At 46.9% G+C, this 27,956-nt stretch overlaps 1 protein-coding gene and 1 pseudogene across 1 annotated transcript; one reads left to right on the forward strand and one right to left on the reverse strand.

Moving 5' to 3' along the window:
• The first annotated feature begins 8,125 nt into the window (after positions 1–8,125).
• LOC130480906 (shematrin-like protein 2) lies at positions 8,126–27,078 on the forward strand (annotated as a pseudogene).
• On the reverse strand, positions 11,532–12,113 carry LOC130481200 (shematrin-like protein 2). Its single transcript, XM_056853935.1, has one exon. The coding sequence runs from the start codon at positions 12,107–12,109 to the stop codon at positions 11,546–11,548; it is 564 nt and encodes a 187-aa protein (XP_056709913.1). The 5' UTR covers positions 12,110–12,113; the 3' UTR covers positions 11,532–11,545.
• Positions 27,079–27,956: the final 878 nt, after the last annotated feature.

A 27,956-nucleotide genomic window follows, 5' to 3' on the forward strand; every position in this document is an offset into this window, starting at 1 on the left:
TCACCTTCCCTTCCCCTCCCCACAACAGACACCCTGGGAGGTCGGTGGGCCTGAGAGAGCTCTAAGAGAGCTGAGACTAGCCCAAGGTTACCCTGCTGGCTTCATGTGGAGGAATGGTGAAACCAACCCAGTTCACCAGATTATCCTCCAAAACTCATGTGGAGGAGTGGGGAATCATACCCGGTTCTCCAGATGAGAGTCCACCGCTCTTAACCACTATACTCCTTAAGAAGAATTGTTGTTGTTTTTTATATGCCGACTTTCTCTACCACTTATGGAAGAATCAAACTGGCTCACAATCACCTTCCCTTCCCCTCCCAACAACAGACACCCTGGGAAATAGGTGCTGCTGAGAGTGTGTGACTGGCCCAAGGTCACCCAGCTGGCTTCATGTGTAGGAGTAGGGAAACCAACCTGGTTCACGAGATTAGCGTCCGCTGCTCATGTGGAGGAGTGGGGAATCAAACCCGGTTCTCCAGATTACAGTCCACCGCTCCAAACTACCGCTCTTAACCACTACACCACAGTTAACATCACAGCAACTCCCTTGCTTTCTCTGTCTTTCCCTGGCTGTGCTATATTTGCATCTCAGGTAGCCCAGTCTTGAAGGGGTGGGGGGAGATCAGTGGCAAAAAAAAGACAATCAAAAATTAAAACAACTAAAAAGGGAGGGAATTCCCCATTGCCACCACTCAAGGGGGCTTTCCCAGGGTGAAAGGGCTGTGGAAGCTGCCTAAAGGCAGCTCCACTCCGGGGACTGCCTCAGGAATACCTCCCCCCCATGCCAGCTTGGGCTTTCCCTTCTGGTGGTGTTGTATCTGGAGGGTAGGAAGATTTGGGAAGACATGGCCTGTTTAATATCAAACAACTGCAAGGATTATCCAAGATTAACATCTGACCTGTTCACACCACAAATGTCGCAAGCCATATTGCACCCATGAGGACTTGCTGCATCTTTGTATTTTGTTTTAGACACCTCCACGTGTAAGGACTTGAAAAGAGCACCCTCTCCCCAAATCTTCTATCCTTATAACAACCCCATGAGATTCTTTACGCTAGCAACAGTGACTAGCTGTCAGCCCTTGGCCCACAGAACCAGAAATCACCACAAAGTCATATAGAGTCCAAACAGATGGCTTTTACTGGTCAAATAGGCATACAGTGCAAACGAATAAAATGACAGCTATGAGAGACTCACTAGCTGGGAGATATTATAAGGCAGGAAAGGCGGGAGATTACACGCATAGGCTGAATACAGTTTCCCAGGAGCTGAGTTCCCAGGCCTAGGTATGCGACCTTGGGGGGCAGACAATACAGCGCAGAGACAGAGGCAATAACGAAACCGAGATAGCAGCCTGACATTCTGCTCCCCTTAAGGCCCCCTCCCAGTTCGCAAGGGGGCTGGCCTATCCGGGTAAGCAATGTGAAAGGCGTCGACGAGGTCGGGGGCGGAGACATCCTGTGCGTGCACCCATTCGTCATAGGCAGGGGGGAAATGTTTCCAACGGACTAAATATTGCAGGTTGCCATGGTGAACACGGGAGTCAAGGATCTTGGAGACTTCGAAGTGTTCCTCCCCCCCCCACCATGATGGGTTGCGCAGTAGGTGGGTCCGGATGCCACTGTGGAGAAGCAATATGGGGTTTGAGGAGGCTAATGTGGAAAACAGGATGCACACGCCTCAAGGATTTGGGGAGAGCCAGTTCCACCGTGACAGGGTTTATGACCCGGGTGATGGGGAAAGGGCCAATGAATTTAGCACTGAGCTTATGGCACGGTTGGGTGGAACGGAGATTTTTGGTGGAAAGGTAAACCAAAGTACCCACTTACAGATCACCCCCGGGGGAGCGATGTTTGTCAGCTTGCGCTTTGTATTTACGTTTGGCCCGGTCGAGGTTGCTAACGAGCCAGGGCCAAGTGGTACGGAGGGCGTGTGCCCAGGAGGCAATGTCGGGGTTCCCCTCCCCCTCCACATCATCTGCAGGAGCGATGGGACTGAAATCTTGCCCATACACAGCAAAAAATGGGCTAAAACCTGTGGATTGATGCATGGCATTATTGTAGGCATATTCTGCTAAAGGTAACAGTTCCACCCAGTTATCCTGGTGGTAGTTAACATAACAGCGTAAATAACATTCAAGTACAGCATTGACACGTTCAGTTTGACCATCAGTTTGAGGATGGTATGCACTAGACAACCCTTGTTCCACTCCCACCAACTTGAGGAAAGCTTTCCAAAACTTAGAAACGAAACCACTTCCGCGGTCACAAATTATCTTACGCGGAAACGAATGTAAACGAAAGATATGCGTCACGAAGAGGCGGGCCAGTTTCTGAGCAGAGGGGATCCCTGCGCATGGAATCAAATGTATTTGCTTAGAAAACAAATCAGTAACAACCCACAACACAGTTTTACCCCCACTGAGAGGGAGATCAGTCATGAAGTCCATAGCAATCACTTCCCAAGGTTTGCTGGGCGTTTCAAGAGGTTGTAGCAGTCCCGGAGGTTTGCCCTGCGATCGTTTCGCAACGGCACAAACGGGACAGCTGCGGATGAAGGAGTCAATGTCGGAACGCATTCCCCCCCACCAGAACTGTCTGCGCAATAAGTGAAGGGTTTTCAGAAACCCAAAGTGCCCAGCTGTTTTGGCTCCATGGGCTAAATGTAAAACGTCCTTCCGGAGAGCTTTGGGGACATACAATTTCGAGTCCTTGTACCAGGATCCTCCTTGTTCCAAAACACCAGGAGGTAGGGTATGAGCGGAACGTTCTAAAAGGCACTGGTCCCGAAGGACAGTTAAAAAGGACTCGGAGATGGGGATTTTGGAGGGGGCCCCCCCGTCGGCCATGGAGATCTTAGAAACAGTTATGGGGCTAGTGCTTACGTGCGGCGGCGCGCAGACTGCAGGCGGCTGGGCAGTCGGAGGGGTAGGAAGGGCGGGAACTCCGGTTTGTTGCGGTGGCGGCTGGGCAGCCGGTTGGGCTGGCGGAGCTTGTAAGTTGGGTAAGGTGTGCTGATGCTGGGATCGAGTTTGCACAGCCAGCATAGGTAGGGCCCCACGTTGCATAGGGGTGAACAGAGAGTTGGTGGGTCTCTCGAGTTTTACCGGATATTGTGGTAAACGGGAGAGGGCATCCGCGAGAACGTTCTGCTTCCCAGGGACGTGCTTCAGGGTGAAACGGAACTGAGCAAAGAACTCCGCCCACCGTTGTTGTTTCGCCGATAGCTTATGGGACCCCGTGAGGGCAGCTAGATTTTTGTGATCGGTCCAAACCTCAAAGGGGACTTTAGACCCTTCCAAGAATTGTCGCCATAGAGTCAGTGCATGATGAACTGCTGAGGCCTCTTTCTCCCAGATGGGCCAGTTTAATTGAGCGTGCGCAAATTTTTTTGAAAAGTAAGCGCAAGGGTGAAGAAGACCATCCGGTCCTTGCTGGAGGAGAGCCCCTCCCATGGCTACATCGGAAGCATCGACTTGCACAATGAACATTTGATTTGGGTCTGGGTGCTGTAGCACCGGCTCCGAAATGAAGAGGCGTTTGAGGGCCAGAAAGGCGGCTTGGCATTGCTCAGTCCATAGGATTTTTGCGGAGGGCAAGGCAGCCGAGCTTACTTTTCCCTTAGTTTTCAGTAGGTCCGTAATGGGTAGAGCCACCTGGGCGAAGTTAGGGATGAATCCTCGATAGAAGTTTGCAAATCCCAGAAATTGCTGTACTTGCTTACGGTTGGTGGGGGGAGTCCAATCGAGGACGGCTTGGACTTTGGCGGGGTCCATGCGAAGACCTTGGTGGGAGATGATGTATCCCAAAAACGTGAGTTTGCTTTGGTGAAATTCGCACTTAGCTAGTTTTGCGAAAAGTTGATGGTTACGCAGGCGTTGCAGAACTTCCCTGACCAGAGCCACATGCTCGTCCATAGTTTTCGAATAAATGAGAATGTCATCTAAGTAGACCACCACCCCACGATATAGAAGGTCATGTAGGATTTCATTGATGAGTTGCATGAAGACCCCCGGGGCCCCTTTTAATCCGAACGGCATCACAAGGAATTCATACATTCCGAAACAGCTAGAGAAGGCAGTGAGGTGCTCATCCCCTTCGCGGATACGGACTCGGTAGTAAGCTTCCACCAAGTCTAATTTAGAGAACACACGGCCTTCCTGTAATTGTCCCAAAATATCTGATATTAATGGGATAGGATAGGCGTTGGTCTGGGTAACCGCATTGAGCTTTCTGAAGTCAATGCACAGGCGAAGGTCGCCCTCTTTTTTCCGGACGAAAAACGCGGGGGCCGAGTTTGGGGCATTCGAAGGGCGAATGAACCCTCTGGCGAGGTTTTTGTCCAAAAAGTCCCGGAGGACAGTGCGCTCGGAAGCGCTCATAGGGTAAATCTTACTCTTGGTCAATGTGCAGTCCTTTACCACTTCAATCGCACAGTCTGAGGCCCGGTGGGGGGGTAAGGCATCACATTCCCTAAGGTCGAAGACATCTTCAAAGTCCCGGTATACAGCGGGTAGAGCCGGTGGTGTTGGGGCGGTAGAGGTTAATGCTGGAACGGGCGGATATAGCAGAGCAAAGTTTTGCCGATGCTGGTCGCAGGTGGGACTAGCGAAGGAGATAGTGTTTGTTTCCCAATCAATACTGGGACTATGTCCTTTAATCCAGTTAATTCCCAAGACCACTTCAAATCGGATAGGGGCTATAGTGAAGACTATTTGTTCCCAGTGGGAACCAATTCCCATTGCCACCCCTATGGTGCGGTGATCAACTGGACCCCCCTGGAAATGGCTTCCGTCCATTTGGGCAAATTGGACGGGGGCGGGTAAAGCCTCAGAGTCGGCTCTGAGTGCAGCAAAAGTGGCTTCGCTTATGAGAGTGCGACAGCAACCGGAGTCAATTAGTGCTTTGACGGGGATTTGTGGGCCACCGTTAAGTTGTTGTAAAACTGCATCCACGTAGACGGTGGAGTCCACTTCTTTGATTTTGGTAGGAGCATTCGGTTTGATAGGAAGATCCTGAGAGGTCTGTGGAGACGCTCCATTCACCACAGACCGGAGCCGTTTTTTGACAAGTCGAGGGGAGATTCCAGGTTTAAGGCTGGAGAAATCCAAGGATTTTCCTCATCCGAAGAGGGAAAGTTGTCCCCCAATGGGGCACTTGTAATCCGAGACCCGGCGGGGTCGTTGGTAGTAGGCAGGGAGGCTGGGTCCCCGGCATGGAGTGCAGAGGGTGTGGGTCTTCCCGGAGCTGCGCTGCGGGTGGCCGCGGTGCCTCTGCGTGGTGGACGACCTCGGGCGCGGGTTGTCGTGCTGGGACGAAATAATTCCTGGCGGCGCGGGCAAACGGCTGCAAAGTGGCCCATTTCTCCGCAAGTAAGACAGGCACCCCTCTGAAATCGGGCTTCACGTTCCTGGGGCGGACGTGGGGGATTTCGTGGGACGAGCAGTGGTGCCTTGGGTTGAGGCTTTTGGGTGCCTTTTTCCTTGTGCTTTTGACGGACGAGAGAAATAAAGCGTCGGCGGCTTTCCACTTCCTCGGCTAATAGGATCCAGTCTTCGAGGGTATCGGGATCGCCCCGCATGTAAGACCAGTTCAGAATGTCAGGATGCAAGGCTTCCCTGAAATGATGGATCAGGGTGGTCTCGGGCCAACCTACAATTTTACTTGCCAGTCGTTGAAATTCATCGGCAAATTCTCGTACTGTAGCAGAGCCTTGTTTTAATTGTAAGAGTTCCGTTTTGGCTCTTTCCCCCAGGAAGGGGTCCTCAAACCTCCTTCTCAGGGCAGTCATGAAGTTGTTGAGGGAACGAATAGCACGAGAGCGGGTGTCAAACTGGAGGACCATCCAGTCAGCCGCTTTACCTGTCAGAAGGGAAGCTACGTAACGCACCCGGCTATCTTCCGTGGGGAAAAGTTGTCCTTGTTCTCGCATATAACTGTCCACTTGATGCAAGAAACAAGGCAAAGTCTCGAGAGATCCGTCATACGTAGTCCTCAATTTGAGTTGCTTCCAAGGGCCGGGCGCAGGTTGACCCGGTTGCACGGGTGGTCCAGGCGGAGGGACAACAGGAGCTCCAGGAGGCAAGGGTGGAGCAGGCACATTAGCGGGTGGTTGCACGGGTGGTCCGGGCGGAGGAGCAACAGGAGCTCCAGGAGGCAAGGGTGGAGCAGGCACATTAGCGGGTGGCTGTACGGGTACCCCCTGACCCGGTATCGGAACGGGCTGTCTCTGAGCTATCAGGGTTTGTTGTAATTGCCTGTTCTCCTGAAGCATACGTTCCATTACTTCCTGGAGTTGATCAACACGGTCAGAGAGCTCCCGATTCTGGGCTCGTAAAAGATGAACCTCCTCACTTGGGCCACCAGTAAGATGAGGCTTACTGGTCCGGAAGCTTGTGGCCCATTGAGAGCTATCCCCATATAAATCCTCGTCTTCAGACTCTCCTGAGTCTCGACGTCGGTCAGCCAAACGGCGTGCGCGTTGGGTCGCGCGCGACGGGACAAACGCCGGGGAAAAGGACAGACCTGATAGCCCTAGTACATTGTCCTTGGGGCGCGTGTCCACGTTCGCCTGATTCCTAATCCTTGCTGCAGCCGCCCTGGCTGCTTCCGCAGCCTCTCTCTCTCTTGCGACCTTAGCCGCTTCGGCGGCTTGCTGATCTGCAAGAACTTTGGCGTTCTCAAGTCTCAGGGCAGTCTCTGCCGTAATGCGCGGCAAAAGTTCTGTCTCCAGGAGTGAGAGTATGGGGTCGGGTTCCCCGCCCAGCAGAGGTTGTACTCGAACCGCCAGTGCGGGTGCCTCGGCTCCAAAAGTCGAGGTCAAAACTTGAGCCAAGGTGGCTACCGGGGTGTCCTTTGTACATTCCACAAGGAGAAGAGCGGTGCTAATAGCGACTTGCTTGGCCTCAGCCTGACAGCTGGCTGCATCCGGGATCAGGGAAAAACCCTCCGGTGGGGCTCCCGCCATGGTAGAAAGAGTTTCTCGAGAAATAAGATTATCCAAAAGTCCAGTTAATATTTGTAAATCCTCAGTCGCCAATCGGGCATCGTCCAGTAATTGATCCAAGTCCTGAAGATCTAAACGAGCATCAGTATCCTCCGACGTTAACATCCAGAGACGTCCTGTAAGAGATTGCCACTGTTCCTGTACCAGTCCCCTCAAGCGGCAAACCTCTCGGGTCGTCCGGAAAAGTTCAGCGATTACGTCTTGTAACAGAGTAGGATCCTCAGAGAAGGGCTCCAGGGTAGTAGATCACCTGGAGAGCTGCACAGCTCCCATCCAAGTGGCAGGCGAACCCCCCTGGGCTCCAGCCTGGCTAGTAGAATGGTGAAGAGAGATAGCTGTCATAATGTCAGCCCTTGGCCCACAGAACCAGAAATCACCACAAAGTCATATAGAGTCCAAACAGATGGCTTTTACTGGTCAAATAGGCATACAGTGCAAACGAATAAAATGACAGCTATGAGAGACTCACTAGCTGGGAGATATTATAAGGCAGGAAAGGCGGGAGATTACACGCATAGGCTGAATACAGTTTCCCAGGAGCTGAGTTCCCAGGCCTAGGTATGCGACCTTGGGGGGCAGACAATACAGCGCAGAGACAGAGGCAATAACGAAACCGAGATAGCAGCCTGACACTAGCCCAATATGATCCTGTACGCTGAATGACTGAACAAGTCTAAGCGAGAGGAGACCAAGTTCACAGCCCAAACACTGGTTATTTATTTTATTTATTTATTGCATTGATATCCTGCCCTTCCTGGCAGGCCAGGCTCAGAGCGGGTTACAACAAACATCCTTCATCAAATACCATAAAACATAAATGAAAACATACCTTAAAAAGGTACTTTAAAATAATTTCTCATTATACATTAAATAAGTTGGCATTTCCTTCGTTTACAGCCACTACAACACTAAAACAGGCCTGGTCAACCGTGGACCCCCAAATTGGGGGGGGGGAGATGGGGAGGCCAGACAATGATGAAAATAGGAAGGACTTGCGGCTGCCCTCAAGTGTGGTTACTATGCCACATCCTCATCACCATCAGTATGTTCTTCTCTTTCATTTTCCTTTGTTTTCTGTCCCTTGCCCTTACCTCTTTCCTTTGTGTTAAATTTCAGATACCTCTCCTTCAAACAATGCCTGCCTTCTGTGGTCCAGAGTTTGCCATGCCATCTATTGTCTCAACCCCAAGTGTTGGCTCTGGATCTGCAGGGCTTGGTTGGGGAAGCCTTGGCTATGGATATGGAGGTTTCCTGATGAATTCAGCCTGTCACAAACAAAGTGGAAATGGGAGCGGGGAGACTTCTGCAGGTACCCAAAGACTAGGATGTTCCCCTTCCCTTCATCTTCAGCACTGCAACTGCAATGATCATCTTGGCCAGTTTGAAGAGAAAAACAAGAGTCAGTTTTTATACCCTGCCCTCATTAACTGATTTCACCTTAAAAAACGACAGGTGATAAATGATCCACCAGTATGATCCTGTATCCCCTCACGCTTTCTTAGAGACAACACCTAACACATAAGAACATAAGAAAGGCCCTGCTGGATCAGACCAAGGCCCATCAAGTTCACACAGTGGCCAACCAGGTGCCTCTAGGAAGCCCACAAACAAGACAACTGCAGCAGCATCCTGCCTGTGTCCCACAGCTCCTAATATAATAGGCATGCTCCTCTGATCCTGGAGAGAATAGGTATGCATCATGACTAGGGCTGTGCATATCAATATACCCAAACTGAAAATAAACCCGAAATTAGTTGTTTTGGTAATTTTTGGGTTTGGGGTTTAGAAGAAGAAGAGTTGGTTTTAATATGCCAACTTTCTCTACTACTTAAGGAAGAATCAAACCGGCTTGCAGTCACCTTCCCTTCCCCTCCCCACAACAGACACTCTGTGAGGTAGGTGGGGCTGAGAGAGTTTGGAGACAACTGTGACTAGCCCAGCTGGCTTTATATGTCAGAGTGGGGAAACAAATCCAGTTCACCAGATTAGCCTCCGCCGCTCATGTAGAGGAGAGGGGAATCAAACCTGGTTCTCCAGATTAAAGTCCATCACTCCAAACCACTTCTCTTAACCACTACACCATGCTGGCTCTAGTGGGCATCTTCCGAAGATGAGATGATGAAGCTGTTGTGTTGGGGTAAGGCAGGACAGGTGATCCAGGTGCTAGGTCCAAAGACATTGATGGCTTTGTAAGTGATAATGAAAACACTGAATTGAACCCAGCAAGTTGATTGTCAAGCCTTTCGTGCCCACTGAGGGGACCCACATAGCTTCCTATGATTTTGGGGGATGTGGTTCTCCAGATCAGAGTCCACCACTCCAAACCACTGCTCTTAACCACTACACCACTACACCAAACCTGGGGATCTGCCTGAAGCAGAATAGGTGATTTCTGAAAAAGCTGAATAAATATTCGGCTTTTTTTTTGGGTTCAGCTATTCACCTTTGTTCAGATGCATGCCTCTATGCTTTCTCTCATTTTTCTATCTTTTTAAATTGGTTTTGTTAGGGCCCCATAGTCAGGGCCCTTTTGAGGTAGGGGTCGTGTAATTGGAGCCAACTCGGTCTGACTAACCAGGTGGTGGGCTGATCTGCACATTAAAAGACGGGGCTCACCTAGCCCCATCCAGAGGGATATACCCTCCAACTAAAAATTGCCAGCTTCTACAATTACTTATTGGGCTTTTGAAGAAGACTCCTCACCCGTGTGGATGAGCAATCTCCTTCACAAGAGCTGGCTTGGTCATGACTTCAGCTGGCTCCAATATCACCAACACCCCCTGAAAATCTGCTATCAACCTGAAGATCCCCCAAGTAGAAGCTTTGTTTCCCCCGCATCATGACCATCTCTTGGAATAAGATTTTTGATGACCATAATAAAGGACTGTTCACAGGATGTCATTTGCCACCAAAAGAAATGTTTTCCATGCCTTACTTTTCTTGCATTTAAGCCATTTTCCTCAGTTTGGAAGCCAATTTGCATGGACATCATGCCATGCACCCCAGATATGAAGGGAGCCCCCAGACTTTGAGGCATGTCTACTCCCCTCTTAAAGCCTTCCAAGTTGGCAGCCATCACCACATCCTGGAGCAGGGAGTTCCACAACTTAATTACACATTAAATTGCTTAAACAAGGTTTATTAACAGCTAATCTTCATCAGTATTAACACTTCCCTTTCCTTTATTGTGGTTTACCACCTGTGGGTAGCCTCTTCTGTATGTAGGGCTGCCAACTTCCAAGTACTTGCTGGAGATCTCCTGCTGTTACAACTGATCTCCAGCCGATAGAGATCAGTTCACCTGGAGAAAATGGCCACTTTGGCAATTGGACTCTATGGCATTGAAGTCTCTCCCTTCCAGAAACCCTGCCCTCCTCAGACTCCACCCAAAAAATCTCCCAGGTATTGCCCAGGCCAGAGCTGGCAACCCTATCTGTATCCCAGAATTTGGGCAACTCCACCCTGGCTCGAAACTCACCCAGCCTCACTGCTGGCTTTGTTTATCCTAGCCAGCAAGAAAACGTGTACCAAGATGTATCAAGTCTCATCCCCTTCTCTATGCCCTTCAGACGTTAAGGTCCAGTTATGTTGCTCAGCACCCAAGAGAGACCCTTCCTTTTGCTGCAATAGGTGTATAGTGAACACATGAACACATGAAGCTGCCTTATACTGAATCAGACCCTTGGTCCATCAAAGTCGGTATTGTCTGCTCAGACCTGCAGCTGCTCTCCAGGGTCTCAGGCGGAGGTCTTTCACATCACCTACTTGCCTAGTCCCTTTAACTGGAGGTGGCGGGGATTGAACCTGGGACCTTCTGCATGCCAAGCAGATGCTCTACCACTGAGCCACAGACCCTCCCTTTCTCCGCAATAGGTATATAGTGTATTGCACAGTTTGTGATTTGTACGGCCTAGAAGCCTGTTTTGTTTTTAATGTGTTTTTAAGTGCACTGCTGGATTAAAAATAAATTTTGTTATGTTCCTTTTTTATAGTGTACCATGAACTGCTTAGGTTTCCAGTTCACTTTTAGGTTGGGTTTGCCCCATTTTTGCTGTTGTTATAAAGGACACTGGAACCATCCCTTTATTGGGAAATTTGGTTAACATAGCAGAGTTTGCCCAGTGTTTCAAGCTAAGTTCCCTTTCTCTGGGTCCAGTTTGGGTAACACCTTCACCTTCTCTGGAAACTCCAAGGCTGATGGCCTGATGAGCTTCCAGAAGACAAAAAGAATGCCATGCATGCTTTAAGTAACTGGTACTTTTACAAGCAAAACCAAGACAAAAATGTTACAATGCAGATAGAGCTTTAATGGAAAAGGAGTCAAGGAAAACAGTCGTACAAGGAGAGGGAAATGAATAAGCCAAAGAATATCAACATTCTATATAGACTTGTAGCTTTCAGGGGGTGGGGGTGGAGAGTTCATACAAATGTTCTTGAGTTCAATGATGTTTCTACAAGCTTGGATTTTCAAACTCATGGATGGGTCTCATCTTCCAATTTCTGGTCATTTCCGGGACCATGCATAGATTCTCCTCAGGTTCAATGACAGACGCTGCCACGACGTCCGGTTAGAAACTTTCTTCCAAGGACTGAACCGCGCCTCAGGCCTAAACAGGAACCTCCATAAAGGCCCCCTAGCCCCCCATAGTAGCCAGCTCCTGCCACCCCAGTACCGCTGATGGCACATGGAGCATTCCCTCCCACGGAGACTGGTTCACCAGTGGCAGAGAGGATGGGTCCTGGGAGGGTCACGACAGAGGGGGGTGGCTGGATCACGACTTCTGCTGGTGGGATCTGGTTGATGCAGGAAGGGCTGACTCCAGCCAGAGTGCCAAGACTGCCAGAAGTTTCAGCCACGGCAGGACCGGAGCCATAGCCGAGACCATAACCGTGAGCTAAGCCAAGACCTCCATATCCGTAACCTAGACCTCCATGAGCTAAGCCAAGACCTCCATATCCATAACCTAGACCTCCATGAGCTAAGCCAAGACCTCCATATCCATAGCCTAGACCTCCACAGCCAAGCCCAGCAGATCCAAACCCAACTCTTGGGGTGGAGGCAATCGATGGGACAGTAAACTCTGGACCACAGGAGCCAGCCATGGTTTGATGGAGGTGAATCTGAAAAAAGTATAAAGAGACAGCAGTTGTGATTATCCTTGTGTTCCCATCTTTCTTGATGACCCCCCTCAGTGTTTACATATCTTCAGTCTAAGTCTCATAGTTAAATCCCACACTTCATGACTCTTTACTGTTTTCTTACTCATAGCTGAGACCATAACCTAGATCTCCATGAGCAAAGCCAAGTCCTCCATATCCATAGCCTAGACCTCCACAGCCAAGACCAGCGGATCCAAAGCCAACTCTTCTTGACTCTTTACTATTTTCTTAGACATTGCTGATCTTTCTTGAAAGACAGAAACTGCCATCTATTTAATCCTGCTATATTATGGATTTCTTTCTGCCAGTTTGAACCCATCCTGAGGATCATTGGTGCGCCTAGAGGTGGAATTGGTCAGACGTCTTGGTCCCCAGCTTGTTGGTTCAACAGTGGCACAACAAAATGAAGGCTATTCGTCTAACATTACTGAATTGCACTGCTTCTTAAGATACCCCCTCAGGGATATTTGAAGGATCTAATTTTTGGCCCATTGGCAACTCCAGCTTGAGAAATTTCTGGAGATTTGGAGGTGGAGCCTGGGGAAGATGGATTTTGGGAAGGGGAGGGAGCTCAGCAGGGGTGTGATGCAACACAGTCCTCTCTCTAAAGCTGCCATTTACTCCAACGGAGCTGATCTCTGAGGTCTGGAAATCAGCTGTAATCCAGGGAGATCTTCAAACCTACCTGGTGGCTGGCATTCTTAGAATGCAACTTCCCACATGGCAAAGAAGACTTGAATATAAGAACAGTACAGCAAAAACTCCCTGTTAGCAATTCAACAGAGCTTCAACATTTAACAAAATCAAATTGATTTAGCCCAGTGCTAGGACTCTGACGCACAGTATCTAGCTAAGGATTTGTGAAATCCTCGACACAGGCTTGTTCTCTGACCAGCTGAGATCTTCCAAAGAATAACCCCAGATGACTGGTGTCTATGAACCATCAAAACCCAATCTTTAATAGTCAAGGAATTCCAGATCTGCCAGAAAGGACCACCGAAGCCTCCTTCCTGAGTTCATCCACAAAGGTAGGCACCATTTCTCATAACAGGTTAATACACAGTGTCACACCCTTCCTCTGAAAGAGCATGACCTTGAAAGCCCTCAAGGATAGGCTTTAAAAAGTGTGTCTCAGACCCCCTCCCACAAACTGAGCCAAAAGACCGTGCTCATGGTTCAAAACCAGGAAAAGTATGGTTGCCTTTAGACATTCTTCCTCCTATGTTCTACTCTGAAAGGTGTTTTTTTCTTTTTCTTTTTTTGGAACTCCATCTCTGGGAACCTTGTTCCCAGCCAATACTTTGCCTTCTCCTATCCTCTGGTCTTCAAGCCATGCTACCACTGCTCTCTTCACCCTATCATCTGTCCTCTTGCAATGTGGAACTGTTATTATATATCTCTTGAAGTGTTCGAAGTGCTGTTACTTAGAGGAGGGCAGGGAGCTGTTCCGGTTGGCAGCAGAGGATCGGAATCGCAGTAATGAGTTCAAATTATGGGTGAAAAGATTCTGGCTGGATATTAGGAAAAATCATTTTTTACAGTAAGAGTTGTTCAACAGTGGAATCAGCTTCCTAGGGAGGTGGTGAGCTCCCCCTCACTGGAAGTCTTCAAGCAGAAGATGGGCAAACACTTGTCAGAGGTCATTGGTTCTTGTAGGTTATCCAGGCTGTGTAACCGTGGTCTTGGTATTTTCTTTCCTGACGTTTCGCCAGCAGCTATGGCAGGCATCTTCAGAGGAGTAATACTGAAGGACAGTGTCTTCAGTGTTACTCCTCTGAAGATGCCTGCCATAGCTGCTGGCGAAACGTCAGGAAAGAAAATACCAAGACCACGGTTACACAGCCTACAAGAACCAATGAACTCTGACCGTGAAAGCCTTCGACAATAGCTTGTCAGAGGTGCCCTAGGCTGATCCTGCATTAAGCAGGGGATTGGACTAGATGTCCTGTACTCACCTTCCAACTCTATGATTCTTGAATCTCTGATTCTATGACTGCCAAACCCCCATTGTACCCATCTCCCTCTGTCCTCTCCATCCCCAGCTAACTTTCAGTGAGTTTGTCTCTCTAAAGAAATGGAAATTATATTCTCCAATCTCCATGCACTGCAGATATACATAGTTTAATAGAAAGAAGGTTGCCATCAGAATTAAGTCATCCTGAATTCCACTGGAATTGCAGCAGCTTTTTAAAAAATGTCACTTACCAACGTCTCCGAAGAGCAGAAGTCAAGAGAAGGATGTAGCTGGTGAAGCTGTTGGAAGATCCGAGCACAGGGAGCCTTTTTATACCATCTTCTCTGTGTCCCCTGCTGACCCCTCAACAGGTTGGTATCCGCCCCGCGTTGCCCGAGGCTTTAATTTGCACGCAACCCAAACTAATTTGTGTATGGCATCAAATGACTTTAATCAGTAAAAAACGTTAACCAAAAGAGCTAATTTACTGTCCTCTCCAGACAAATCCTCTCATAATTTCAAAGGCTTTTGATGTTCTCATTTTCATTATTCTGCAAAAATATTTGGCTTGTTTGTTCTTTCCCAGCAGTTACAGTCATGGGAATCCTGGTGGCATTTGTTTTGTTTCAAAACATCTCAACACAATCTGTTTCTTTCCAAGATTCCATCTGATGTCCATGTTTTTATATTTTTTCCAAGTTCCCAAATGACAGTGAGCAAATGCATCCTTTTCTCTTTTTTACTTTTTTATTATATTTTCATTTCCCCCCATTTCCAGTACTGTTGAATCTAGATTTTGTGTTTGTTTGATGACATTTGATGCCCTGTTATACGATTTGACACCATAATTTGCATTATATTTACATGAAATTTATAAGCAACGGATATGACAAAAACGTTCAAATCTTTTTTTTTTTAACTCAGGAGATTCTTTGCATATTTATTTATTTTATTTAGAACATAACAACATAAGAAAGGCCATGCTGGATCAAACCAAGGTCCATCAAGTCCAGCAGTCTGTTCACACAGTGGCCAATAAAGCCCACAAACAAGACAACTGCAGCAGAATTATCCTGCCTGTGTTCCAAAGCACCAACTTTAATAGGCAAGCTCATCTGATCCTGGAGAGTAGGTATGCATCATGAAAAATATCAATTTGTACTAGTAGCCATGAGTGCCCTCTCCTCCATGAATATGTCCACTCCCCTCTTAAAGCCTTCCAAGTTGGCAGCCATCACCACATCCTGGCACAAGTAGTTCCACAATTTAACTAATATTGAACACATGAAGGTGCCTTATACTGAATCAGTCCATCAAAGTCAGTATTGTCTACTCAGACCAGCAGCAGCTCTCCAGGGGCTCAGGCAGAGGTCTTTCCCATCACCTACTTGCCTAATCCCTTTAACTGAATATACCAGGAATTGAACCTGGGACCTTCTGCATGCAAAGCAGAGGCTTTACCACAGAGCCACAGCCTACTTCTAGCCCACCCTCAATCCCCAGCAAGCCAGGCTCAGGGTGGTAGCAATAACAATAAAACCATATACATCTGTACTTTGCAATCAAAACCATAATACACATTAATAGCATTGATAATAAAACCAGAATTAATACAATCAGATTGAGCCAGTTCAGCAGTGATCACCACTGAGTGCCCCCCTAGACAGTCAATGAAGACTGCACAGTTTTAATTTGCACTAAGTTGAAAAGGGCATTTTCAATTGAAGTGTCGGGTTGCAAAATTCAGTAGTATGTCTAATCCTGCCACATAGATCTCATGTTCAAACCTGTGGATTGGTATTCCAAATCCAGGAATAGTTCTCAAACATTATCATGGTTGTGCAAGAAAATAAAAGGGGGACATGATGACATTGTCCCTGGATGTTGCATCATTCATTCTCGGTTGTGTGAAAGAGTTACAACAATGAGTTGAGCAATAGGACATTGCTAACCAAAGAGCTTAAAATTTAAAACTGAATTCAGTGGGAAACAGCAGTGGGAGAAGAGGAAGAAGAAAGAGAAGGAGAAGAGTTGGTTTTTATACCCCAATTTTATCTACCTTTATGGAGTCTCAAACTGGTTTACAATCACCTCCCCTCCCTCTCCCCACAACAGACACCTTGTGAGGTAGGTGAGGTGGAGAGCATTTGGAGAGAACTGTGATTAGCCCAAGGTCACCCAGCAGGCTGCATGTGGAGGACTGGATAATCAAACCCAGTTCTCCAGATTAGACTCCACTGCTCTTAACCACTATGCCATGCTGCAAGGGAAGGAAGGCAGAGTGATACAGCTTGGACAGACATCATCTAAACTAACAACCTGCTCAATGGAGGAGCATGGAACTTTAACCTCCACCTGACAGATGGCTGTTTGGCTTCTGCTTCAAGTCTTCCAGTGAATAGGAATCCAACCCCAGATTAGAGTCTGCCGCTCATGTGGAGGAGCAGAAAATCAAACCCAGTTCTCTAGATTAGAGTTCGCCGCTCATGTGGTGGAGGGGGGAAACAAACCTGGTTCTTCATATTAGAATCCATTGCTCTTAACCACTTCCCCACACCGGCTTTTGAATGGGGTGAATGATCTGTCCCCCAGAAGGGGAGAAGGCTGAAGATTTGTCCATAGCAGATACATGTGGATATTTGTGGGTAAAAGTGAGGGGGGGGGAGATTTTGGTCTGAGATGAGCCAGATAAACTCAAAGGATATTTAAATCACCCTGATGGTCTGAACAGATTTGGGATTGAAAACATTTTATTGGGGTGGAGGAGGTATCATCGAATAAAACTTGATCCATGGACTTCGGAGACTGCAGGTGGCAGGGATCTGACTTGGTGAGTAGATAAGTAAGGGAGGAAGAAGGGGGACGGAAGAGGGAGGTGAGAAATGGTGGCAGGGCCAATGCGATCCCAAATAATAGCGAAAAATTCGGCATTATTCAGGATGCATACCCCTAGTAAAGGTAAAGGTAGTCCCCTGTGCAAGCACTGGGTCCTCACTGACCCATGGGGTGACGTCACATCCCGATGTTTAATAGGCAGACTATGTTGATGGGCTGGTTTGCCATTGCCTTCCCTGGTCATCTACACTTTACCCTCAGCAAGCTGGGTACTCATTTTACCGACCTCAGAAGGATGGAAGGCTGAGTCAACCTTGTGCTGGCTACCTGAAACCAACTTCTGCCAGACACAATCCATTTTATCAATGCCAATGTCTTTGGTCGTGGTTTACATATTTCTGGTTTTGACCTTCATTATTATAACTCAATCGTACCCCTGTTTCATATGTTTGTGTGATATAGTGTTCACAGCTGAAGAAGATGAAGGGGTGTGGGAGAGAGAGGCTGGGCTCTGAGTAGGAGTTCAATCTGTGGCTCAGTGGTAGAGCATCTGCTTGGCATGCAGAAGGTCCCAGGTACAATCCCCCAGCATCTCCAGTTAAAAAGACTAGGGCAAATAGGTGATGTGAAAGACCTCTGCCTGAGACCCTCGAGAGCTGCTGCCAGTCTGAGTAGACAATACTGACTTAGATGGACCAAAGGTCTGATTCAGTATAACGCAGCTTCATGTGTTCATGTGTTCCATCTCCCAAATTTATCTTGAGCGTGGATGCCATGGAGAAGAATACACACATTAAAAGAAGCTGTTTACAATTATTCTATTATATAATTGCCTGGAGAGTCATTTAGTGTTTAAATTGATAATGCTCATACATTTATCAAGGTGTTTGTTTGTACTCGACAGGACATAATAATTTCCTTCCTTAATTAGGTGTAAGCTGTTTTCGTTTCTTTGAATATCTGCCAGAAATGCAAGATACAGATCAGGCTTTTTCTTCTGATGTCTTGATCTGAGTCAGAATTATCTCCATCAGCAGGAAGTGTTGCTAATTCATTGGCAGCATGTCCCACATGTCCCAATGTCCAGTGTTCCACGAGGCTTGTTGTGTTGTGTGGCCCCCTCTGAGAAATTATCCCACTGTCATTCTTGGGTCCTTTGGTTTTTCTCAATGATCCTTAGATTTTCTCTCCAAAAAACCCTGTCAAATTCACCCCCAATGTTTCTGTGAGAAGAAATCCCATGCCACCTAATCCCAGGTAATTTCTGTCTCTTGTGTTGCTCATATTTAATTCACGGTCCACCCGTACCCTGAGATCATGTTCACACACACTGCTGCCCAGACGTGTATCCCCCATCCAATATGCATGGCCCTCATTTCTGTTACCCAGATGGAGAACTTGGCACTTATCTGTGTTGGATTGCATCCTGAACCAGGCAGTAGCCACAGAAGAACCCCCCCCCTTTAGGAGTGCATTAAGACATGTTTTGTTCATACACGGTTTGAACAGCACTATCCTAGCTATCTTTGGCTTCATCTTTTATTCATCTGCTGAGGCATTTAAGGGATGATTTTATGGTCCGTTTTTACAACTTTGGTTGTTTAACGCTTTTGATGCAATCAGTCAACTGATAGTTTTAACATTTATCTTGAGGGGTTTTACTCACATATTCATTGATTTTTAAAAATAGCATGGCTAGGATCCAGACTGAATTTTCTGTTAATAGAAAGTACATCCAGCAGTGGAACTTTGACGCTCCCCTTCACCTACTTTAGCCCACAGATCTTCCTGAAATGGTGTTCAAGGTGGCAAGTAATTTATATTCTTCTGCAAAATGTCTTCCTTTAATGGAAAACACAGTCTGGATCCCACCCATTTTATTTATATACATTAGTATGTTTATTGATGGCTCTTTTGGTTGTTGTTGTTTTTAGCTCCCTCAAGAAGATCCTGCAGAAGTGTGGTACAAATGAACAAGCACAACACATTTGTGAATATTTTGTCTGTCTACAATAGACTTCCTTGACCTGGATGGCCCAGGCTAGCCTCATCTGGTCAGATCTCGGAAGCTAAGCAGGGTTGGCCCTGGCTTGAACTTTGATGGGAGACCACCAAGGAATACCAGGGTGGCTATGCAAAGGAAGGCAATGGTAAACCACCTCTGTAAGTCTCTTGAGTTAAAAACCCTATTAGGGGGTCACCATAAGTCAGCTGTGGCTTGACAGCACTTTACACACACACACACACACACACACACACACACACACACACACACACTAGATTTGTGCCGGGGAGTTTGTTTTCTTTTATTTCTTTTTTGGTATTTCATCCAAATTTGACAATGCTCAAAGGGACCGCAGTACTCTCCTAGGACATCCACCCTGCCAAATTTCAGACCAGCCAAATTTCAGACCAAGGGGTCCCTCTTTTTAGGCAATGAAATGGGCTAGAGCAACTGCTCTATGTAGGGCAGTTGAAATGCTTAGGGCTGTTTAGCTTAGAAAGAAGGCGGTTAAGGGGAGATATGATAGAGGTGTATAAAATTATGCATGGTATATGAAGAGAGTGGACAGAATGTGGGGTCATCTGCTGAAGCTGGAGGGCGAGAGATTCAAAACAGATAAAGGGAAGTATTTCTTCACACAACACATCGTTCAATTGTGGAACTCCCTGCTCCAGGATGTGGTGATGGCTGACAACTAGGAAGGCTTTAAGAGGGGAGTGGACATGTTCATGGAGGAGAGGGCTATTCATGGCTACTAAATGAATACTAGTCATGATGCATACTTATTCTCTCCAGGATCAGAGGAGAATGCCTATTATTTTAGGGGCTGTGGAACACAGGCTGGATAATGCTGCTGCAGTCCTCTTGTTTGTGGGCTTGCTAGAGGCACCTGGTTGGCCACTGTGTGAACAGGCTGCTGGACTTGATGGGCCTTGGCCTGATCCAGCATGGCTTCTCTTATGTTCTTATGACTATGTTTAACATAAAAGGGTATGTGAGAATTGATGGGAAATATTACAAATACACACTGACCCAGAGAGCAGCATGCAGTGAGGGAATGTGGCACTGCAGCCAATCACTTTCAATAACAGTAGCGCAAGGAACCGGCAGACTGATGAGGCAAGGACATCTGGTGATTCATGTGCAGCAAGGAATTTGGATAAGCAGGCAGTAGCCAGAGAACCTTGAGTCAGATTTGCTTAGAAATACTTACTAGGGAAATTTTACTTCTCCCTCTTTTTGTCTAATTGATACGATGAAGAGACTTGCTTAGATCCCTGGCATTTATGCTATGAGATCCTACAAGTTTCCATCTTGTACCCCAAGCTCTTGACCATCTAGGCTAGATGGCCATCTGACAGCAAGGCTGATTCTGTGAACTTAGGCTGATCATGAGAGGGAGGGCTAGAAAGGTTGTGTCAGCCAGGGTGGTGTAATGTTTAAGAGCAGTGGTTTGGAGCAGTGGAGTCTAATCTGGAGAACTGGGTTTGATTCCCCACTCTTCCACATGAGCGGTGGACTCTAATCTGGTGAACCGGGTTGGTTTCCCCACTGCTACACATGAAGCCAGCTTCTTCTTCTTCTTCTTCTTCTTCTTCTTCTTCTTCTTCTTCTTCTTCTTCTTCTTCTTCTTCTTCTTCTTCTTCTTCTTCTTCTTCTTCTTCTTCTTCTTCTTCTTCTTCTGTGGTTGGCGCTTGTAGCCCTTTCTTACATGCCCAGGGTAATGCAGATCATCACATTGGGATCAGGGAGGAATTTTCTTCCAGGCTGGATTGGCCAGGATCCCAGAGGATTTTTTATGGCCATCTTCTGGGCATGGAGTAGGGGTCACTGGGGGTGTGAGGGGGGAGGTTGTTATAAATGTTCTGCATTGTGAAGGGATTAGATCAATACATAAACAAATTTTCCCATTTAAAAATTCATCAAAGTAAATCCACCGTGCCTCCCTTACACCCCAAAAATAAGCATCATCTTAGCCATTTTCTTGTTTTGGGAGGGGATCTGCCAGTCCTTCATTTTCCAATCCCCCCTTTTTTTCAGTATAGTAGCTGCAATTCTGGCCTCTGAAAATGTAAAAGAGGATCCCAGTAGTTGCATCCATTGGCTTCTTGTTAAAATTTCCTGCAGCTTCTTGATAAAATCCTTCCTCGTGTCTCCCTCCATCGCTGTCTGCCAGGAAATGTTTTCTTGGGATAATAGTGTTCCTCCTGTCAACAATAACTCAGGCAAGTAGACTGTAGAGGTATTGAATTCTCTCATGTTGCTCTCTCTCATTGCCAGCTGGTCATTTGCAGCTACCTTTTTTAGGATAAATTGTTCTCCAGATTTTATCACCACTTCCACATAGTATTCAGTCGCCATCTCCTTAGTAGAACCTTTTATTTCCATGGGAATATGTGTTGTCATATCTTGGGTCTTCATATCTTGGATCTCCTCAATAATTGTATCCAGTTTCCCATTGATTAAGTTAAATAGGATATTCATCTTCTCAGCTAGTTAAAATACAGTGATCATAATGACTAAAAACAAGATGGTGTTCCAGTAAAACCATGTAAAAATACCCACCATGGAATCAAGCCCACAGATTACACCCTAGAGATGACAAGAATAAGGGGAGAGTGGGAGGCCAGCAATGATGGACAACTTGTGGCTGCCCTCAGTTACAGGCCTGGTGGAATAGTTCCATTTTACAGGCCCTGTGCAACTCCTTAAGGTCCCACAGGGCCCTGATGTCACTAGGAAGGCTATTCCACCAGGCTGGGGCAAGGGCTGAAAAAGCCCTGGCTCTTGTCGAGGACAGCCGCACATTCCTAGGGCCAGGGGCCACCAGTAGATTGTTATTTGTAGAGCATAAAGCTCTCTGGGGGGCATACCAGGAGAGGCGGTCCCACAGGTACGATGGCCCCAGACCGCGTAAGGCTTTAAAGGTCAAAACCAGCACCTTGAACCTAATCCAGTACTCCAGCTGGAGCCAGTGCAGTTGTTTCAGCACTAGTGTTATATGATCTCATGGCGACAACCCCGTTTTGCACCAGTTGGCGCTTCCAGATCAGTCTCGAGGGCAACCCTACGTAGAGTGAATTACAGTAATCGACCCTAGAGCTGCCCATCGCCTGGTTCACTGTGGCTAGGTCGGGGCGGTAGAGGTAAGGCCACCTCATGGCACCTGAGTTCCAAGAGGACATTGAAGATGTATTGGAAGATATGGATATTGCATTATCTGCAGTCAAATAGATTGGTCAGTTGTGTGAGAGATGTGGCAGCTTTTCTCTTCATAGTGTTCATATAGAGAATTCCAACAGGACATGATGTAAACAAGCTGGAACGTGTCCAGAGGAGGGCAACAAAGATGGTAAGGGGTCTGGAGACCAAGTCCTATGAGGAAAGGTTGAAGGAGCTGGGTATGTTTAGCCTGAAGAGGAGAAGACTGAGAGGGGATGTGATAACCATTTTCAAGTACTTGAAGGGCTGTCATATAGAGGATGGTGCCGAGTTGTTTTCTGTTGCTCCAGAAGGTTGGACCAGAAACAACAGGTTGAAATTAAATCAAAAGAGTTTCTATCTAGACATTAGGAAGAATTTTCTAACAGTTCGAGCGGTTCCTCAGTGGAACAGGCTTCCTCGGGAGGTGGTAAGCTCTCCTTCCCTGGAGGTTTTTAAGAAGAGGTTAGATGGCCATTGGTCAGCAATGCTGATTCTATAACCTTAGGCGGATGATGAGAGGGAGGGCATCTTGGCTATCTTCTGGTCTCTAGGGGTGTGGAGGGGGGAGGTTGTGAATTTTCTGCATTGTGCAGGGGGTTGGACTTGATGGCCCTGGTGGTCCCTTCCAACTCTATGATTCTATGATTCTATTCTATGATTTTATGAGTGCAGTATTACTTTAAAGGATCTGGATGAAGGGTTGCCACTCACAAAACTCAATAAGGACAGCTTGTTGGCAATTGGAGAGGTTGGTCTGGATTTCACTCCCAGGTTTGTCAGCACTGATGAACAGAAGGAAGAGCAGCGACAAGTCTTGATCAAATAGATTCAGCTAGCAGAGCAACTATGTCTGCCTTTAAATGTCCACCCCCCTCAGCTGGAAGGCCGACCATTAATCTCCTAAAGGAGCAAGGTGCTGAAAGAGTGTTGTTCCATGCATTCGATGGCAAGCCTTTGGTGGCCATTAGGGTTGTTCATATTGATAAACCCGAACTGGAAATAAACCCAATATTAGCTGTTTCAGTAAATTTCGGGATTCGAGTTTACTGGATATCAAAACCGGGGATAAAGCCGAAGCCAAATAGGCTATTCCTGAAATATGTCAAAATATTTGTGAGCCACTGGGGAGGGCAGGGAATAAATAAAAAAAATTAATAAGGCACCAGCTGCCTGGCCCAGCGAAGATGGAAAAGGCTACCTTGACCATGGCTGTGACCTGAGCCTACATTGATAAGGAGGCATTAAGGATCACACCCAGACTCTTGACAGAAGATGCAGATGTTAATTATATGCTGCCCAGAGCTGGGCCCTGGCACCCCACCCCAGAGCTGGTCAGGCTGAGCCAGAGGACCTACATCTTTGATGGATTCAGTTTCAGCTAGCTTTTCCTCAATCATCCAGTCATGGTATCCAAGCACCTGGCCAGTGTGTCCGGGGCGGAGTCCGGATGGCCATCTATCTACAACTAAAGCTGGGTGTCATCAGCGTACTAATGACACCCCAGCCTGAAACTCCTGAGAAGCTGGGCAAGAGGGCACAAATACATGGCAAACAACATAGGGGAGAGGATCACACCCTGCTGCACCCCCCCCACACACCAAAGGGTTCCACAGTGATACCTCCTCCCCTAGTGCCACTCTCTGTCCCAGACCCTGGAGAAAAGAGTGCAGCCATTGAAGGGCTATGCCCCAAATCCCAATGTTGGCCTATATGGCAGTAACTATCCCATGATGCTCTATGCTACTATGGCAGGGTTTCTGCTTCTCCCATGACTCTCTTCTCTAGTCAACTCCCATCCTACAGCTTCCTCTCAGTGTCATGGCCACAACCCCTGCATTTGGGGGCTTCAACCTTATACACAGAAATGGTTTGCTTTGTTCGAAACCTCCCAATTGACATTGAGTTCTAGTTTGGGCAAAATTTGGTGTCAACTCTAATGTGTAAAAACATTCCCAGTGCAATTTTTCCCCATCCCGTTTTGCAAGCTGATGACAGCTGCATTCTGTGCCTGACTCACTGTACTTATTAAAGTAAGCTGCATCAAATATCCTGCAAGTAACTTGTTTAGTAAATCCTGGCCCGAAGGGGTGTAATTTAACCACTAGGGACGCTGTCAAAACTGTATAAAAGCTCAGAGTATCTTCTAATTTCCCAGCAGTTTCAACTGACTCTATTTCCCTGCACTTCTTCTCCTTCAAGAAGCAGGTAAGTGGCCTCATGTTGGGTGGGGGATAGGAATTTCTTTTACAAACTCTCTACCAGTATTGTTACATGTAAAGGGTTGCTTCCAACAGGAATGCTTCTCAAATTCTCATCCTTCTAATGTCCTCCTGGGGTTTGGAGTTCCAGATCCCCACACCTTGCAGCAATGGGGCCCTAACAAAACCAGTCAAAAAAAGATAGAAAAATGGGAGAAAGCACCGAGCAGTACATCTGAACAAAGGCAAAGAGTCAAACCTGAAAAAGTTTATTATTTATTCGGCTTTTCTGGGAATCGGCTATTTGGCTTTGGGTAGATCCACAGGTTTTGGTGTTCGGTATAACCAAAACCCGAATATTGCCCAAATGGCTAATTTCGGGTTTATTTTCTGTTCGGGTTTATCGATATGCACAACCCAAAAACCAACTCGTCTTCTTCTATTTCTGGAGATGACAATAATTGTAATGTGGAGTTGGGGAATTAATTAAAATTTACAAAATAAAGACGTGTAGAGATATCCCAGAGTGAAATCTGACCTGCTGTCATCACAAATATTGAAAGCACTGTATTGGAGCCATAAGGTTGTGGCACATGACTTTGTACTTCATTTTAAGCTCTCTCTATTCTGTGGAGGTGTGAACTATATGTTTCATCATATCTGTTATTGTCATAATGGGTGTTTTCACACATACTGAATAATGCACTTTCAATCCACTTTCAATGCATTTTGACAATCGTTTGCAAGTGGATTTTGCTGTTTCACACAGTCATGCAAAGTGCATTGAAGGTAGACTGAAAGGGCATTATTCAGCATGTGTGAAAAATGTTTTGGTAAGTTAGTTTAGGCTAAGCAGCAGTGAAAAGCCCAATTTTATCTAGTACAATTTATGGCTGAACAAGTATAATAACAAATCTAAAGTCAGAGCATTAAATACTATGCCACATTCTCATCACCATAGGTTGTGTGTGTGTATTTTTGTGTGCCATCAAGTCACAGCTGACTTATGGCAACCCCATAGGGTTTTCAAGGCCAGAGACATTCAGAGGGGTTTGCCATTATTTGCCTCTGCACGGGCTAAGAGAGTTCTGAGAGAACTGTGATTGGCCCAAGGTCACCCACTAGGCTTCATGTAGAGGGGTGGAGAGTCAAACCTGGTTCTCCAGATAAGAGTCTGCCACTCTTAATCACTAAACCACACTGGCTCATCACCATAGGTTAGTTATTCCTTTTTGTTTCCCATTGTTTTCTTTAACTTGCCCTTACCTTTCCCCTTCATATTAAATTTCAAATACCTCTCCTTCAAAAATGCCTAACTCCAGTGGTCCATAGTTTACTGTCCCATCTATTGCCTCCACCCCAAGAGTTGGCTTTAGATCTGCCAGGCTGGGCTGGAGAAATCTTGGCTAGGGTTCCTAATCTCCAGCAAGGGCCTGGAGATTTCCTAGAATTACAGCTGATCTCCAGGCTGCAGAGATCAGCTCCCTTAGAGGAAATGGAAACTTTAGAGAGTGGACTGTACTACATTACACCCCTGTAGAGCTCCCTCCCCTTCCTAAACTCCACCCTTCCCAGGATCCACCTCAAAATCTCCAGACATTTTGGGCCAATGGGCCAAAATTTGGTCCTTCAAATATCCCTGGGGGGTATCCTAAGAAGCAGTGCAAGTAAGTAATGTTAGACTAATAGGCTTCATTTTGTTGTGCCCCTGTTGAACCCATGAGCTAGGGACCAACACTGCTGTCCAATTCCACCTCTAGGCACACCAGTGATCCTCAGGATGAAAGAAGTCCATAATATAGCAGGTTTCAATAGATGGCAGTTTCTGTCTTTCAAGAAAGATTAGCAATGAGTAAGAAAATAGTAAAGAGTCAAGAAGAGTGGGATTTGGATCCACTAGGTCTAGGCTGTGGAGATCTAGGCTATGGATATGGAGGAGTTGGCTTAGCTCATGTGGTCTAGGTTATGGTCTCAGCTATGAGTAAGAATATAGTAAAGTGTCACGAGGTGAGGAATTTAACTATGAGAGTTAAACTGAAGATATGTAAACACAAAGACTGGGGGTCACTAAGAAAGATGGGAAAACAAGGATAATCACAACTGCTTTCCCTTTATACTTTGTTTCAGATTCACCTCCGGCAAACCATGGCTGGCTCCTGTGGTCCAGAGTTTACTGTCCCATCTATTGCCTCCACCCCAAGAGTTGGGTTTGGATCTGCTGGGCTTGGCTGTGGAGGTCTAGGTTATGGATATGGAGGTCTTGGCTTAGCTCATGGAGGTCTAGGTTACGGATATGGAGGTCTTGGTTTAGCTCATGGAGGTCTAGGTTACGGATATGGAGGTCTTGGCTTAGCTCACGGTTATGGTCTCGGCTATGGCTCCGGTCCTGCCGTGGCTGAAACTTCTGGCAGTCTCGGCACCCTGGCTGGAGTCATCCCTTCCTGCATCAACCAGATCCCACCAGCAGAAGTCGTGATCCAGCCACCCCCCTCTGTCGTGACCCTCCCGGGACCCATCCTCTCTGCTACCGGTGAACCAGTCTCTGTGGGAGGCAATGCTCCATGTGCCATCAGCGGTACTGGAGTGGCAGGAGCTGGCTACTATGGGGGGGCTAGGGGGCCTTTATGGAGGCTTGGGTTCCCGTTTAGGCATCAGCCGTGGTTCTATCCTTGGAAGAAAGTTCCTAACTGGACGTCGTGGCAGCATCTGTCATTGAACCTGAGGAGAACAGAAGCATGGTCCCGGAAATTATCAGAAATTGGAAGATGAGTTTGAAAATCCAAGCTTGCAGAAACTTCACTGAACTCAAGAACTTTTGCATGAACCCTCGATCTTTTTTCTGAAAGCTACAAGTCTATATAGGATGTTGATATTCTTTGGCTTGTTTATTTCCTTCTCCTTGAGCAACTGTTTGACTTGAATCCTTTCTCATTAAAGCTCTATCTGCATTCTAGCATTTGTGTCTTGGTTTTGCTTGTAAAAGTGCCAGTTACTTTTGGCAGGCATGGCATTCTTTTTGTCTTCTGGAAGTTCATTAGTTAATTGACCTTGCAGTTTCCTGTGAAGAGGAAGATGTTACCCAAACTGGACCCAGAGAAGGGGAGATTAGCTTTTAAAGGGTTCCAGAAAGGAATAATTCAGGACCTTGTTGTCTCTGTAGACCAGGTAGGGTTGCCAGGTCCCTCTTCATCACCAGCGGGAGGTTTTTGGCTTGGGGCCTGAGGAAAGCAGGGTTTGGGGAGGGGTGGACTTCAATGTCATAGAGTCCAATTTCCAAAGCAGCCATATTCTCCAGGTGAACTGATCTCTGTTGGCTGGAGATCAGTTGTAATAGCAGGAGATCTCCAGCTAGTACCTGAAGGTTGGCATCCCTAAAACCAGGGTAGATGTCAGTAGCGGTGCACCAAAATAAAATTATGAAGATAGAGTGAGAGAGACTGTAGTTGTAAACACAAACAAATAACTTTATTATAAATTGGGATGCTTGAAGGAAGGGACCAGCAACCTTAAATCTGGGGCTTGGGGCCTGGAGAGGTCTGAGGGAAGATGCAAAGGAGATTCAAGGAAGAGAGTGAGGAGCCGACCAAGCAAGGA

The sequence above is a fragment of the Euleptes europaea genome, chromosome 7 (genome assembly GCF_029931775.1).
Source record: "Euleptes europaea isolate rEulEur1 chromosome 7, rEulEur1.hap1, whole genome shotgun sequence".
Lineage (NCBI taxonomy): Eukaryota > Metazoa > Chordata > Lepidosauria > Squamata > Sphaerodactylidae > Euleptes > Euleptes europaea.